The following is a 14,409-nucleotide window of genomic DNA, read 5'->3' on the forward strand; positions in this document are numbered from 1 at the left end:
GAGCCAATGAGTGTGATGGAGTGTGAGAGAGGTCAGCGAGTGAGTGTGAAGGAGAGTGGGAGAGTGAATGAATGAGTGTGATATACTGTGAGAAAGTGTGATGGAGAGTGATAAAGTGTGAGAGGATGAGTGTGATGCTGTGAGAGAGTGAGTGTGATGGAGTGTGAGACAGAGAGTGTGGTTGTGTGAGAGAGAGTGAATGTGAGAGAGTGGGTGTGATGGAGTATGTGAGTGTGATGAAGAGTGAATGTGAGGGGGTGTCAGAGTCTGGTCCGGTCTGGAATCCACGTTCCAGGTTTTGATCCGGTCTGGGGGCTCGGAACTCAGGGTCCTGCAGTTGTCCCTCCCATCACCTGTGAACTAGTTAGGACCCTCCTGGCTCAAGGAGACACACCTGTAACTCATTGAGCTGCAGGTGTTTATAAGGGGCCTTGGAACTGGGACCAGGCGAGTGGTCATTTTGTTCTGTTTTTCTGCCGGCTCTGAACTCTTCTCTGCATTCTGTTATCCTGCCCAGGCTCAGATCTACTCCTCATCATGCTTCTCTGCCCCGTACCAGTACTGTCAGGTTGGTCCGCTCCTCCACCTTTCTTCCCATGCGTTGGTCCTGCTTCTCCACTCGTTGGATGGTTCTGCCCATTCCTACCCCTTGCCTCCGTCGGGCAGGCCCGGCCGGTCTGCCGCTGCCCGGCGGAGGTTCTGCCCCGTCCTCCTCTTCCGCCCGAACCCTGGGATTGTACCCCGCACCCGCCTAGGGGTCCGCGTCGTGCCCAGGCCTCCGGTGTTTCCGCCTGGGAGGTGGCCCTAACCGGGATATATGCGGCCCGCCCAGGGAGGGCTCTCCGCCAGCCTATCTAGACACCTAGACCTGCCTGCTCGCCTGAACCCCGGGGGCCCGCTCCGCTCTGCCTGCCTGACACTCTATTGACCTGAACCCCAGCTCTACCCTTAACTGCCATGACATCCCCATCCTGTCCTCCCCCTGGTACTTCAGTGTCTGCGTCCTGCGTTTGGGTCCATCCGGCTGCGTTCCTGACAGGGGGAGTGAGCGAATGAGTGTGAGAGAGGCCAGAGAGTGTGTGTGGAGAGTGGGTGAATGAGTGTGATATGGTGTGAGAGAGGCCAGAGAGACAATGAGTGAGTGTGTGGGATGAGAGTGAGTGTGAGAGAAAGGAAGAGAGTGTGTGATGGAGTGTAAGAGAGGCCAGAGAGACAGTGAGTGAGTGTGATACAGTGTGAGAGTGTGAGTGTGATAGTGTGAGGGAGAGTGACTGAGATGGAGAGTGAGAGAGTGAGTGTTATTGTGTGTGAGACTGAGTGAAATGGAGTGTGAGAGAGTGTGATTGTGTGTGAGTGTGATGGAGAGTGAGAGAGTGAGTGTGAGGGAGTGTGAGAGGGAGAGTGTGATGGAGTGTGAGAGAGGCCAGAGAGACAGTGAGTGAGTGTGATACAGTGTGAGGGGGAGTGAGAGAGTGAGTGTGATGGAGAGTGAGAGAGCCCCAGGGAGAGTGTGAGAGAAGGTGAGGGAGAATGAGAACGTTTGTGAGAGGGTATAGTCTGAGAGGGCACAGGCAGGGAGGGAGAGAGTGCGAGGGATTGTGAGACAGGATGGAGAGCAGAGAGAGGGTTGTGAAAGGGTGTTAGAATCTAAGAGAGAGAGAGAGAAAATGTGTGGGAAAGGGCAGAGAGAGTGTGAGAGGGCACAGGGAGGGACAGAGAATGTTTGAAGGATAGAGAGTTTAAAGAGGGAGAGTGTGTGGTGGAGAGGATGAGAGAGAGAGAGGGGCAGAGAGAGGGAGAGAGAGACACTGAGACTGAAAGAGAAGTGAATGGAAGATCTCATTTTGAGTTTCGATTGTGTAATCAATATTTTTGGAAACGATCATGTCACGTACCGGTTATTAAAAAAACAACTGGGCATTAGGACTTCCCATCCTAGATTAGTCACACACCCCACTCATGGAATGTTCTCCTTATGCCTGTGGATATTCTTCTCTATCACTGAATCAACCCCTCCCCAACAGCCCAGAGACACTCTCCCCCATCACTGACTCTCCCCTGACCCACTGATTCCCCTCCCACAGGCCACGGACTCTCTCCCACAGCTGTGCCCAGTGACTCCCGAGCCAGCTGGAAGTGCTTCATGCTGTAGTCAGGAACTTGCCTGGACTCTGAACCCCTCCGGCTCTCTCTCCCATCCAGGTACTGCTGGAAAGGTCAGCATCACGGTTGAGAAACTCAGCTCCAAGGGCAGCCCCTGCCAGCTGGAGATACGCTGCTCCAAGAAAATGAGCTTTGAAAAGTTTCAGTGGCACGAGGGAGACATGCTTGTGTCCAATGACGATAGGCACAAGGTGACCTTTGGTGGTATGCTGCTGACTGTGTCACCGGACCACACCAACACCCAGTACAAGTGCTCCCTCGAGAAGTCACCCGAGGAGCAGATGTCCGTCGATGTGGCCCCGACCTGCGGCTTCACGGACCCCACCGTGACGAAAACAGGTAGGAGTCTTCTGGTGTTAAGCCCTTCTCCCCAGCGATCCCTGCCTTGTCCCAAACATGGTAGAAGTCCCGTACTTACTGTGCACACACAGACGTACACACACACTCACATGTGTGCACGCACAGACACACCAGCACACTGATGTACAGGAGCTATCTCACAAAGTGGCTACTGATTGTAGTCTACGATCTGCTGCTGTAGCCCATCCACTTCAACATTCACTGTGTTGTGCATTCAGAGCTGTCCTTCTGTACACCACTATTGTAATGAGTGGTTAGTTTCTACAGGGGCATGATTGAGAGCATCCTGACTGGCTGCATCACTGCCAGGTTTGGGAACTGTACTTCCCTCAATTTCAGGACTCTGCAGAGAGAGGTGCGGACAGCCCAGCACATCTGTAGATGTGAACTTGCCTCTATTCAGGACATTTACAAAGACTGGTGTGTAAAAAGGGCCCAAAGGATCATTGGGGACCCGAGTCACCCCAACCACAAACTGTTCCAGCTGCTACCATCCAGGAAGTGGTACCACAGCATAAAAGCCAGGACCAACAGCTTCTTCCACCAGGTCATCATTCATGCTAACGCTACTGTATTTCTATGTTATACTGATTATCCTGTTGTACATAATATTTAATGTAAATTACTATAAATTGTACATTGCACATTTAGACGGAGATGTAACATAAAGATTTCTATTCCTCATGTATATGAAGGATGTAAGTATTAAAGTCAATTCAATTCAATTCAGGTCAATACTGTCACCTTCCTGTCAGTTTGAACCAGCCTGGCCAATCTCCTCTGACCTTTCATTACAGTTGTTTTCACCACAGAACTGCCGCTCACTAGATGTTTTCATCTGTATGTGTGCACAAGTCCCTTTACACATCTAATTTTTGTATTTTCTTCCCATTTAGAAAACAATATTCGCCTTTATTCCTTCTACCAAAATGTATGATCAGTCACTTCCCAACACTATATTCCATCTGCCATTCTCTTCCCATTCTCCCAATCTGTCTGTCCTTCTGCAGACTAGTTGTATCTTTCCTGAAAAACCATGGGCTCTTAACTTGTTCAACAGCCTCATGTGCAGCACCTTGTTAAAGACCTGCTGAAAATCCACTGCCTCTCCTTTGTCTATTCTGCTTGTTAATTCTTCAGAGAATTCCACGAGATTTGTGGAAACCATGCTGACTCTGGTATATTTTATCTTGGGCCTCCGAGAACCCTGAGACCTCATTCTTAATAATGGACTCCAGCATCTTCCCAACCACTGAAGTTAGGCTACTGGCTGATAATTTCCTTCCTTCTACTCCTTTCTTTCTTAAAGAGCGGAACAATATTTGTCATTTTCCAGTCCTCAGGAACTGTTGCAGAATTTAGTGATCTTTACTAATCTCTTCAGCTACCTCTTTCAGAACACTGGGATGTAGATCATCTGGTCCAGATGACGTATCTACCTTTAACCCTTTCAGCTTCTCCTTATTAATGGCAACTACACTCCTTTCTGCCCCTGACACTCAGATCTTTGACACACTGCTAGCGTCTCCCACAATGAAGGCTGACGCAAAATGCTTATTCAGTTTGTCTGCCATTCTTCACCCTTTTCGATTTTGCCCCCAATGCTACACTTCAACTCATCCCAGGACTGTAATTTTGCCCTGTCACCTGCCTGTCCTTCCTCACACTCACTACATACCATAAACCAACAGCCCTTTCCTCAGCTCTACCACTCCAGTACCCACCCCGTCAAATTAGCTCGCAGCCTCCCCCCACAGCTCTAGCAAACCTGCCTGCAAGAACATTGGACCCCCTTCGGGTTCGGGTGTAACAGGTCACACCATTCCCAGAAGAGATCCCAATGATCCAGAAATCTGAAACTCTGCCCCCTCCCCGCACCAATTCCTCAGCCCCTTAGTCATCCTATTCCTGCCCTGACTCGGGCATAGTATTGGGAATAATCCAGTGATTAGTGCCTTTGGGATCCTGCTCCAGGCTCTCCCTAATTCCCTATACAGTACTCACTGTACAGGACCTCGTCCCCCTTTCTACCTGTATCATTGATGCCAACGTGCGTCATGGCCTCACTCTCCTTGAGAATCGTTTGCAGCCTGCCCTGGCATCCAAGAGGCAATACGCCACCCTGGCTTTTCCTTTCAGAATCTCCTGCCCATCCCACTACTATCTCTCTGCCCGACATAACCCTTTCCTGCTGAACCTCAGATCTAGCCATAGTGTTGCTGCAGCCCAGTACCGACTGCCTACTCCCCACCCCCGGGGTATCCACAGGGTATACTTGCTGCTGAGGGGAAATGGCCACAGGGCAGCACAGTACCGACTGCCTACTCCCCACCCCCGGGGTATCCACAGGGTATACTTGCTGCTGAGGGGAAATGGCCACAGGGCAGCCCAGTACTGACTGCCTACTCCCCACCCCCGGGGTATCCACGGGGTAAACATTGCTGAGGGTAAATGGCCACAGGGCAGCACAGTACCGACTGCCGACTCCCCACCCCCGGGGTATCCACAGGGTAAACGTTGCTGAGGGGAAATGGCCACAGGGCAGCCCAGTACCGACTGCCTACTCCCCACCCCCAGGGTATCCACAGGGTATACTTGCTGCTGAGGGAAATGGCCACAGGGCAGCCCAGTACTGACTGCCTACTCCCCACCCCCGGGGTATCCACAGGGTATACTTGCTGCTGAGGGGAAATGGCCACAGGGCAGCCCAGTACTGACTGCCTACTCCCCACCCCCGGGGTATCCACAGGGTATACTTGCTGCTGAGGGGAAATGGCCACAGGGCAGCCCAGTACTGACTGCCTACTCCCCACCCCCAGGGTATCCACGGGGTAAACGTTGCTGAGGGGAAATGGCCACAGGGCAGCCCAGCACTCCCTTACTTCTCCTGCTGGTCACCCATCTACGATCTGAAGCCTGCACTCTGGATGTGAGCAGCTCAGCAATGGAGGGTGGGAGAAAGGGAAGGCGGATTGCAACAGAAAAGTTCTCCTGACACACACACACAGTACTCATCCACTGCACTAGGGAACAACAAATATCTAATCAGCCAATCATGTGACAACAACTCAATGCATAAAAGCATGCCAACATAGAGTCATAGAAAAGAACAACACAGAAACAGGTTCTTTGGCCCATCTGGTCCATGCTAAACCATTTAAACTGCCTACTCCCGTCGAACTGCACCAGACCTGTGGCCTCCACACCCCTACCATCCGTGTACCTATCCAAACTTCTCTTAATAATTGAAATTGAACTCACATGCACCACTTGTGCTGGCAGCTTATTCCACACTCTCATGACCCTCTGCGTGAAGAAATTGCCCCTCATGTTCCCCTTCAACTCTTCACCTTTCACCTTTAATCCATGACCTCTAGCTCTACTCTCAGCCTGCCTCAGTGGAAACCGCCTGCTTGTATACCAGCCATAATATTGGATACCACTATCAACATGACATTCCAAGGTTCTCGTATTCAAGGTCAAGATGTTCAGACCAAACATCAGAATGGGCAAGAACTGTGACCTCAGTGACTTTCACAGTGGAGTGATTGTTGGTGCTGGATGTTATTCAGAAACCACTGATCTCCTGGATTTTCTCGTACAACAGTCTCAAGAATTTACAGAGAACGGTGCAAAAAATCATGCAGTGGGTGGCAGTTCCGTGGGCAATAACACCTTGTTAATGAGAGAGATCCGCAGAGAACGGCCAGCCTGGTTCAGGCTGACAGGAAGGTGACAGTAACTCGAATAACCACACGTGACCACAGTGGTTTGCTGAAGAGCATCTCTGAACGTACAACTCATCGAACCTTGAAATGACAGCAATAGACTACAAACATACACTGAGTGGCCACTTCATTAAACAAAGGAGCGTCAAGCCACTCAATGTATATGCAAGCAGAGCAAACAGACTGCGGCAAAGGGATAGTTACACAATCACATGCACTTATATAGACAGGCATACTGTCTCATCACATACAACCCCACATACACACCAAACACACTCACGAACACCACCACACACACACATGCGCACACAAAAAACACATGCACACATCCAGACATACACACTCTCAAACCCACAAGCAGAAACATATACACACGGACACACACACAGACACATACACAAACCCACATATTCGCAGACACACAAACACACACATAAGATTTGTGTGGGTGAGTTTGTGTGTGTATGAGTGTGTGTGTGTGTGAGAGAGAGAGAGATTTGGACTCTGTGTGTGAGGTGGATTGTGTGAGTGTGTTTGTGTGTGTGGGTTTGTGTGTCTGGGTGAACACACAATGACCCCCCCCCCACACGCATACATATACCCACGTGCACAAACTCACACACACAAACACATACTCATATACACATTTGCTCACAAACACACACACGCAAAAACCCACACAAATACACGCAGACGCACAGAAACAGACACACACAGAAACCCACCCCCCCCACACACACACAAACCCATACACAAGCGTACTCACACAAACACACACTAGAAAGGAACTCTGTCTCTGTTTGTCTCTCTTTCTCTCTTTTCCTCTCTCTCACTCTGTCCCTGTCTCTGTCTGTCTGTCTCTCTCCCTCTTTGTCTCTGTCTCTCTCTTTCTCTATAATGTTCTCATTTTCTCCATCTCTTATGTACTCTGTCTCTCTCTGGTGGAACTTGGAACACAGAACGGTACAGCACAGGGAGAGGTCTCTCAGCTGACCACATTGTGCTGAACCAGTTAAATTAGAGATCAACTAGCTAATCCCTTCAGCCTACACAGTGTCCATACCATTCCATTTTCCTCACATTCATGTGCCTGTCTAAATGTCTCTTAAAAGACCCTAATGTATCTGCCTCTCCCAGCCCAGGCAGAGCACTCCAGCACCACCACTGTGTAAAAAAAACCTGCTCCTCACATCTCCTTTGAAATTGTCTCCTCTCCTTACATACATGCCTTTGGGATTAGATGTTTCAAGCCTGGGCAAAAGATAATGTCTGTCTACTCTATCTATGTCTCTCATAATCGATGAGATCTCTTCTGTTCCTCCAGAGGGAACAACCCAAGGTTGTCCAACCTCTTGTTAGAGCACGTGCCCTCTAATCCAGACAGCAACCTGGCAGACCTCTTCTGTACCCTCTCCAAAGCCTCAACGTTCTTCCTTTGGTGGGGCAACAGGAAATGCATGCAATACTCCGGAGTTTTATCAAACTGCAACGTAATGTTCTGACTTTGATCTTATTGGCTTGACTAATAAAGCAAGCATGCCATATGCCCTCTAAACTACCCTATCAACCTGTGCAACCTCCTTCAGGGAGCTATGAACTTAGACCCCAAGATCTCTTTGCACATCAACACTGTTACTGTCTCCTTGCTTTTTCCCTACCAAAGTGCAACACTTCACATTCCACCAGGTTCTCAGACCAAATCTGCAAGTGACCTATATCATGCTATATTCTTTGCCAGTCCTTGACACTATCCACAACTCCACCCTTCCTGATGTCACCCACAAACTTCCTAACCAAACTTACACTTTAATCCAGGTCGTTTATATACATCATGAACAGCTGAGGTCCCAGCTCAGATCCCTGCAAAACATCATCAATAACAGACAAGCCTCTTTGATCACTACACACAGCCTAATATGCACAAGCCACTGCTTAGTCGAAACAGACAATTTCCATTGCTGCCTTGAGGGACCTTACTAAAGTCCTTGTAAACCCTCGTCACCTCAGCAGAAAACTCTTTCTGCACCTCTCCCTCTCTTTGATTCTCTATCCCTCTTTCTCTATTCTGAATACTCCTTCAATCCTCTGTCTCGTTCACTTTGTCTCTCTCACACAGACACTGTTGTATGTAAAGAAACTCACGTACAGCCACATAAGGCACAAAGCGCTCCGCTAGGGGTTGGGACAGAGTCCTGCTAATGATTTCTCTGAGTTGCAGGCTCCTTGGGCGGCTGTTCCAGGGGACTGCTGGCCATGAAGATCGCCTTACTGTGCCTGTGGCTCGGAATCTTGGGATATACCTTTTACTACTGCAACAGAAAGACCAGTTACGTGCAGGCATCGTGGATAGAGATGGTAGAGGGGTGGAGGTGATGGTGACGGAGGGATAGAGGTGACGGAAGGATCAAGGTGACGGAGGGATAGAGGTGATGGTGACGGAGGGATAGAGGTAATGGAGTGATAGAGCTGATGGAGGGATAGAGGTGATGGTGATGGGAGGGGTAGTGGTGATGGGAGGGGTAATGGTGAAGGGAAAGGTAGTGGTGATGGGAGGGGTAGAGGTAATGGGAGGGGTAATGGTGAAGGGAAGGGTAGTGATGATGAGAGGGATGATGATGATGGGAGGGGTGATGATGGGAGGGTTGACGGTGATGGGAGAGGTAGTGGTGATGGGAGGGTTGATGATGATGAGAGGGTTGATGATGATGGGAGGGATGATGATGATGGGAGGGGTGATGATGATGGGAGGGTTGATGATGGGGGGTTGATGATGGGAGGGGTGATGATGATGGGAGGGGTGATGATGATGGGAGGGGTGATGATGATGGGAGGGGTGATGATGGGAGGGGTGATGATGATGGGAGGGGTGATGATGATGGGAGGGGCGATGATGGGAGGGGTGATGATGGGAGAGTTGATGATGGGAGGGGTGATGATGTGAGGGTTGATGATGATGGGAGGGGTAGCGGTGATGGGAGGGTTGATGGTGGTGGGAGGGGTGGCAGTGATGGGAGGGGTAGCGGTGATGCGAGGGGAGTGGTGATGGGAGGGGTAGTGGTGATGGGAGGGGTGTGGTAATGGGAGGGTTGATGATGATGGGAAGGTTGATGATGGGAGGGTTGATGATGGGAGGGCTGATGACGATGGGAGGGCTGATGACGATGGGAGGGCTGATGACGATGGGAGGGCTGATGATGATGGGAGGGGTGATGATGGGAGGGGTGATGATGGGAGGGGTGATGATGGGAGGGATGATGCTGATGGGAGGGGTGATGCTGATGGGAGGGGTGATGATGATTGAGGGGTGGATGATTGGAGGGTTGATGATGGGAGGGGTGATGATGGGAGGGTTGATGATGATGGGAGGGGTAGCGGTGATGGGAGGGTTGACGGTGGTGGGAGGGGTGGCAGTGATGGGAGGGGAGTGGTGATGGGAGGGGTAGCGGTGATGCGAGGGGAGTGGTGATGGGAGGGGTAGCGGTGATGGGAGGGGTGGTGGTGATGGGAGGGGCGTGGTAATGGGAGGGTTGATGATGATGGGAAGGGTAGCAGTAATGAGAGGGGTAGTAGTGTTGAGAGGAGTAGCGGTGATGGGGGGTGATGATGATGGGAGGGGTAGTGGTGATGGGAGGGGTGATGATGGGGGTAGTAGTAATGGGAGGGGTAATGGTGAAGGGAAGGGTAGTGGTGATGGGAGGGTTGATGATGGGAGGGGTAGCGGTGATGGGAGGGGTAGCGGTGATGGGAGGGTTGGCGATGATGAGAGGGTTGATGATGATTGGAGGGATGATGATGATTGGAAGCGTGATGATGATGGGAGGGTTGATGATGGGAGGGGTGATGATGGGAGGGGTGATGATGTTGGGAGGGATGATGATGTTGGGAGGGGTGATGATGATGGGAGGGGTGGCGGTGATGGGAGGGTTGACGGTGATGGGAGGGATTGACGGTGATGGGAGGGGTTGACGGTGATGGGAGGGGTGGCGGTGATGGGAGGGTTGATGGTGATGGGAGGGTTGATGGTGATGGGAGGGTTGACGATGATGGGAGGGTTGGCGGTGATGGGAGGGGAGGGGTGATGGGAGGGGTAGCGGTGATGGGAGGGTTGACGATGATGGGAGGGGTGGCGGTGATGGGAGGGGAGTGGTAATGGGAGGTTTGATGATGATGGGAGGGGTAGCAGTAATGAGAGGGGTAGTAGTGTTGAGAGGGGTAGAGGTGAAGGGAAAGGTAGTGGTGATGGGAGGGGTGTTGAGAGGGGTAGTGGTGTTGAGAGGTGTAGCAGTGATGGGAGGGGTGATGATGATGAGAGGGGCAGCAGTGTTGGGAGGGGTAGAGCTGAGTAAAGGAATCAGTCATTGGTGCCTGGGCACAATAACTGGAGGCATGAGTTTGAATCCCACTTCACCAGCTGGATATGGAAATGTTTTTGGATAATTCAGGGATGGGGGAGTGTCTCAATCCAGGAGAATGCTGACTGGGGTAAACTCAAACTTGGTCAGTGAGTGTCACAGAGAGGTAGGTGAGGAATGAGAGCCACAGTGTGATTTAGTTGAAGAGCGAGGGTTATAGGTGAACTTGGTGGAAGGAGGGTGTGATTCTCACAATGTGCAGTGTTCAAGTGGGTCGGAGTGAGGTAGATGGTCGGAGGGAGGGAAACATACTTGCCTCGGCTGTGGGCGTTAACTGCCCCTCTGTCTCTCCTGATCCAGGTCAGAAGGCTACAGGAAAGAATACCAAAGGTAAGGGGATTACTCTTGCCTCTTCACCTTCAGTAACCACTCCCCCAATGTGTGTGTCAGGGTTCTGCCTGCCCATTTCTCCATCCCTGTGTGTGTCCTACATCCCCTACCTCTCGTCTGACGATACCCCTGCACTGCAGCAGAATTACCCTTGCTAGAGCAGCCCAGACACCCAGGGTACCACAGAGGGACAGTGGTAAGAGCGGTTGCCTTCCAGTCCCTGATCTCTGGGCTCAACCCACCTCTGTCCTGCCTGTCTGTTCTCTCTAGGATCTCTTTTGCTCTAATTTACACAGGTATCTCTCAGTACACAGAGCCCTTACTATTGTCAGTGATTCTCCCTCCCCCCATCACCCATTCATCCCACAATCTATTTCACCTTCTACCATTAGGATCAGAATGGCAAACAGCTTCTTCCCCCAGGCCATGAGACGACTCAGCTCCCTGCGCCACCCAGGTCTCGTCATGCAGAAAGCTGCAGTTGTATTGAACTGTTTAACTTGTGTCTTTAATGCTCCTGATTATTTGTTAATTTTCTTGTGGATATTATTTTGTGTAGTATTTTGTGTGAGTTATATGTACTGTGTTGTGTTGTGTGTGAGTGAGTTATATATACTGTTGTGTGAGTTCTATGTACTGTTGTGTGTTGTGTGTGTTATATGTACTGTGTTGTGCTGTATTTGAGTTGTATGTACTGTGTTGTGCTGTGTGTGAGTTGTATGTACTGTGTTGTGCACCTTGTTCCAGAGGAATGTTGTTTCGTTTTGCTGTATAAATGGTAATGGTTGTATGACAATAAACTGAACTTGAACACATCCCAAAGAGGTTGGGCTCAGCAGGGTATCACCTGCTGTAATCTGTCCTAATGTGAGAATTATGTGATAAATATGTGCCCAGAATTAATTGAGTTTGTACTGGAACTGAATATTGAGTTTGTACTGCAACAAGTAGACTGAATGGCCTTTTCTTTATCATGAGATAATACATGTCATGGAAACATATTGAATTTGTGAGTAGCAAGGAATTGGTAAAAGTGGAGAATGTGAAACTTTTGAAGAAAAACTAAAAGAAAACATGTTATCCTTACAGAGTGAGACTGCAGAGATCAGGGAGCCAGACTGACCTGAGCGTCCCACTGCAGATTGCAGAGGGCTGACGGGGGTGTGAGCATCAGTGTGCTGTGGCCATGCCCCAGTTACTGAGATCACATCTCTGCATTACTGGCCTCCCTAAGTAAGGAAAGGGTGTTAAGAGTTTATTGTCCTGTGTACAGTTACATGTATGCAATGAAATCTTACTTTCAGCATAATTAATTAATTTAAAGCAGTACAGGCACCTCTGGCCCTTCGAGCTGAGCTACCCCCGATTTAACCCTTGCCTAATCACAGGACAATTCACAACAACCAATTAACCCACTAACCAGTATGTCTTTGGACTGTGGGAGGAAACCGGAGCACCCGGAAGAAAGTCACACGTTACATAGGGTGTACAAACTCTTTACTTCAGGATTGAACTCTGAACTCTGATGCTCTGAGCTGTAACAGCATCGTGCTAACCTCTACGCTACTGTGGCATCTGCATCACAGGCACATGGGATATATTTGCAACACTCAGAAGAAAGACATCAATTATATTGCAGTTTACTTATCATGTGTACATCAACACGTACAGGACCGACACAGCTGAGGACGAGTGTGGCCACACATCCAGTGCCAGTATAGCTTACACACAATGTTTGGTAGAGCGACAGCAAGCAACAAAACAAGCCGCTTTCCTCACTTCCACCCACACACCAGTCCTCTAATCCCAAGAATGTCTGTAGGCTCTGAACTTCTGAACCGACCCTTGGGTCTTGATGCTCAGCATTGACCACAGGATTTGCTGATCCCCAAAAGCCATAAGAATAAATATATATATAAAAATAAATAAATATATACTTCCTTTTAAAGAAAGGACACAATTGGAAAAATAAAAAATCCACCTTGGTGAGAGGTGATCTAGGTGGTTGTGGGGATTAGGTTTGTGCTGGTGGGGGCAGTTCACCATAAGACATTAGGAGCAGAATTGGGCCATTTTGCCCACTGAGTCTGCTCCCCTGTTCCATCATGGCTGACTTATTTTCCCTCTCAACATTCTCTGGCCTTCTCCCCACAGTCTTTGACACCCTTCCTAATCAAGCTCCACTTTAAATATATTCCATGTCTTGGCCTCCACAGCCGAATGTGGCAATGACCTCCACAGATTCACTGGTATGTTTGTAGCTCAAAACATAAAACTAATCGTAAGGCGAGATATCGGCTTTTATTGACTGGCAGAAGGAACCAGGAGTGAGTGTCCATCATACTATGTCCTGGAGACTGAGGCCGAGCGTCAGGCCTCAGATCGCCTTTATACAGGGGCCTGTGGGCGGAGCCACAGGAGCAGTCAGCAGGGGGCGTGTCCAGACAGGCACAGAGTTCACCACAAAAGGAAAACATGGAGCCAGGGTAATGTGTAGGGTCTCCACTCTTACTTTCAGCGAGGTACATACACTTGGCATGGTGGTGTGATGTGTGCCATTCACATACTTCTACATATAACCCGTAATGAATTACGTAAACAACAAAGAAAGCTTAATCAAACGTTAATAGCAATAAACTCCAACTCAGTAGAGAATGCATCTCAACTATATACACATAATATCGCACAATACAGCTCTTATACAGACATCCGCAGCATAGTACGTTGTCCCATTCAGGCCTAAAGATTTAATCGCTGTGGAGGATTTCTTACTCTTGTGGGATAATGTCGTTCCTGACCAGGGAGGGGGTTCACTCTGCTCGGGAGGTGAGATATGAGGCTGTGGAACAATCCCAGCTTCTGGGGCCTCCTCTCTGGTGGTTGTAGGATTTGACTCTGGAACTGCGGGAGGTGGTTCTGACAGATCTGGAGAACTTTCCCCTCTAACAATTGACCTTTCTCTCCTCAACTGATCCATGTGATCCTCAGATGATATCAGACACAATCTTCACTCTGTAGGAGAGTGATCCAGTTCTGTCCTTAATCTTTCCAGCTACCCATGTTTGATCACCTCTGTAGTCCCTCGTCAGAACAGCTTGTCCAGGAGTGAAACAGTGAACCTCCTTGTTTGAGGAGCCCTCAGTCTGTCGCAGCTGATGCTCTGTAGACTCCTTCAGAGAATGGGCTTGAGGAGATTCAAGTGTGAGCACAAAGGACAACCCAGGAACAGCCCAGCTGCTGAATTGTTGGTTGTGGAGTGTGTGGCATTGCGATATGCGAGGGGGAAATTAGCCAGCTTCTGATTCAGCATCAGTGTAGTGTGTTCCACTGACATTGTTCTTTAGACTGGACAAACCTGCCGACCAGCCCACTTGTAGCTGGGTGGTATGGGACAGACATAATACGCTTTATTGTAT

General features: G+C 49.6%; 1 protein-coding gene across 1 annotated transcript in view; it reads left to right on the forward strand.

Moving 5' to 3' along the window:
• Positions 1 to 14,409, forward strand: part of LOC132395789 (uncharacterized) — a 34,962-nt gene that overhangs the window by 12,760 nt on the left and 7,793 nt on the right. The window contains exons 3-5 of the mRNA XM_059972828.1: positions 2,203 to 2,502; positions 8,470 to 8,577; positions 10,964 to 10,993. Coding sequence (XP_059828811.1) covers positions 2,203 to 2,502; positions 8,470 to 8,577; positions 10,964 to 10,993 — 438 coding nt within the window. The remainder of the gene's footprint in view (positions 1 to 2,202; positions 2,503 to 8,469; positions 8,578 to 10,963; positions 10,994 to 14,409) is intronic.

The sequence above is a fragment of the Hypanus sabinus genome, chromosome 6, assembly GCF_030144855.1.
Source record: "Hypanus sabinus isolate sHypSab1 chromosome 6, sHypSab1.hap1, whole genome shotgun sequence".
Taxonomy (NCBI): Eukaryota; Metazoa; Chordata; class Chondrichthyes; order Myliobatiformes; family Dasyatidae; genus Hypanus; species Hypanus sabinus.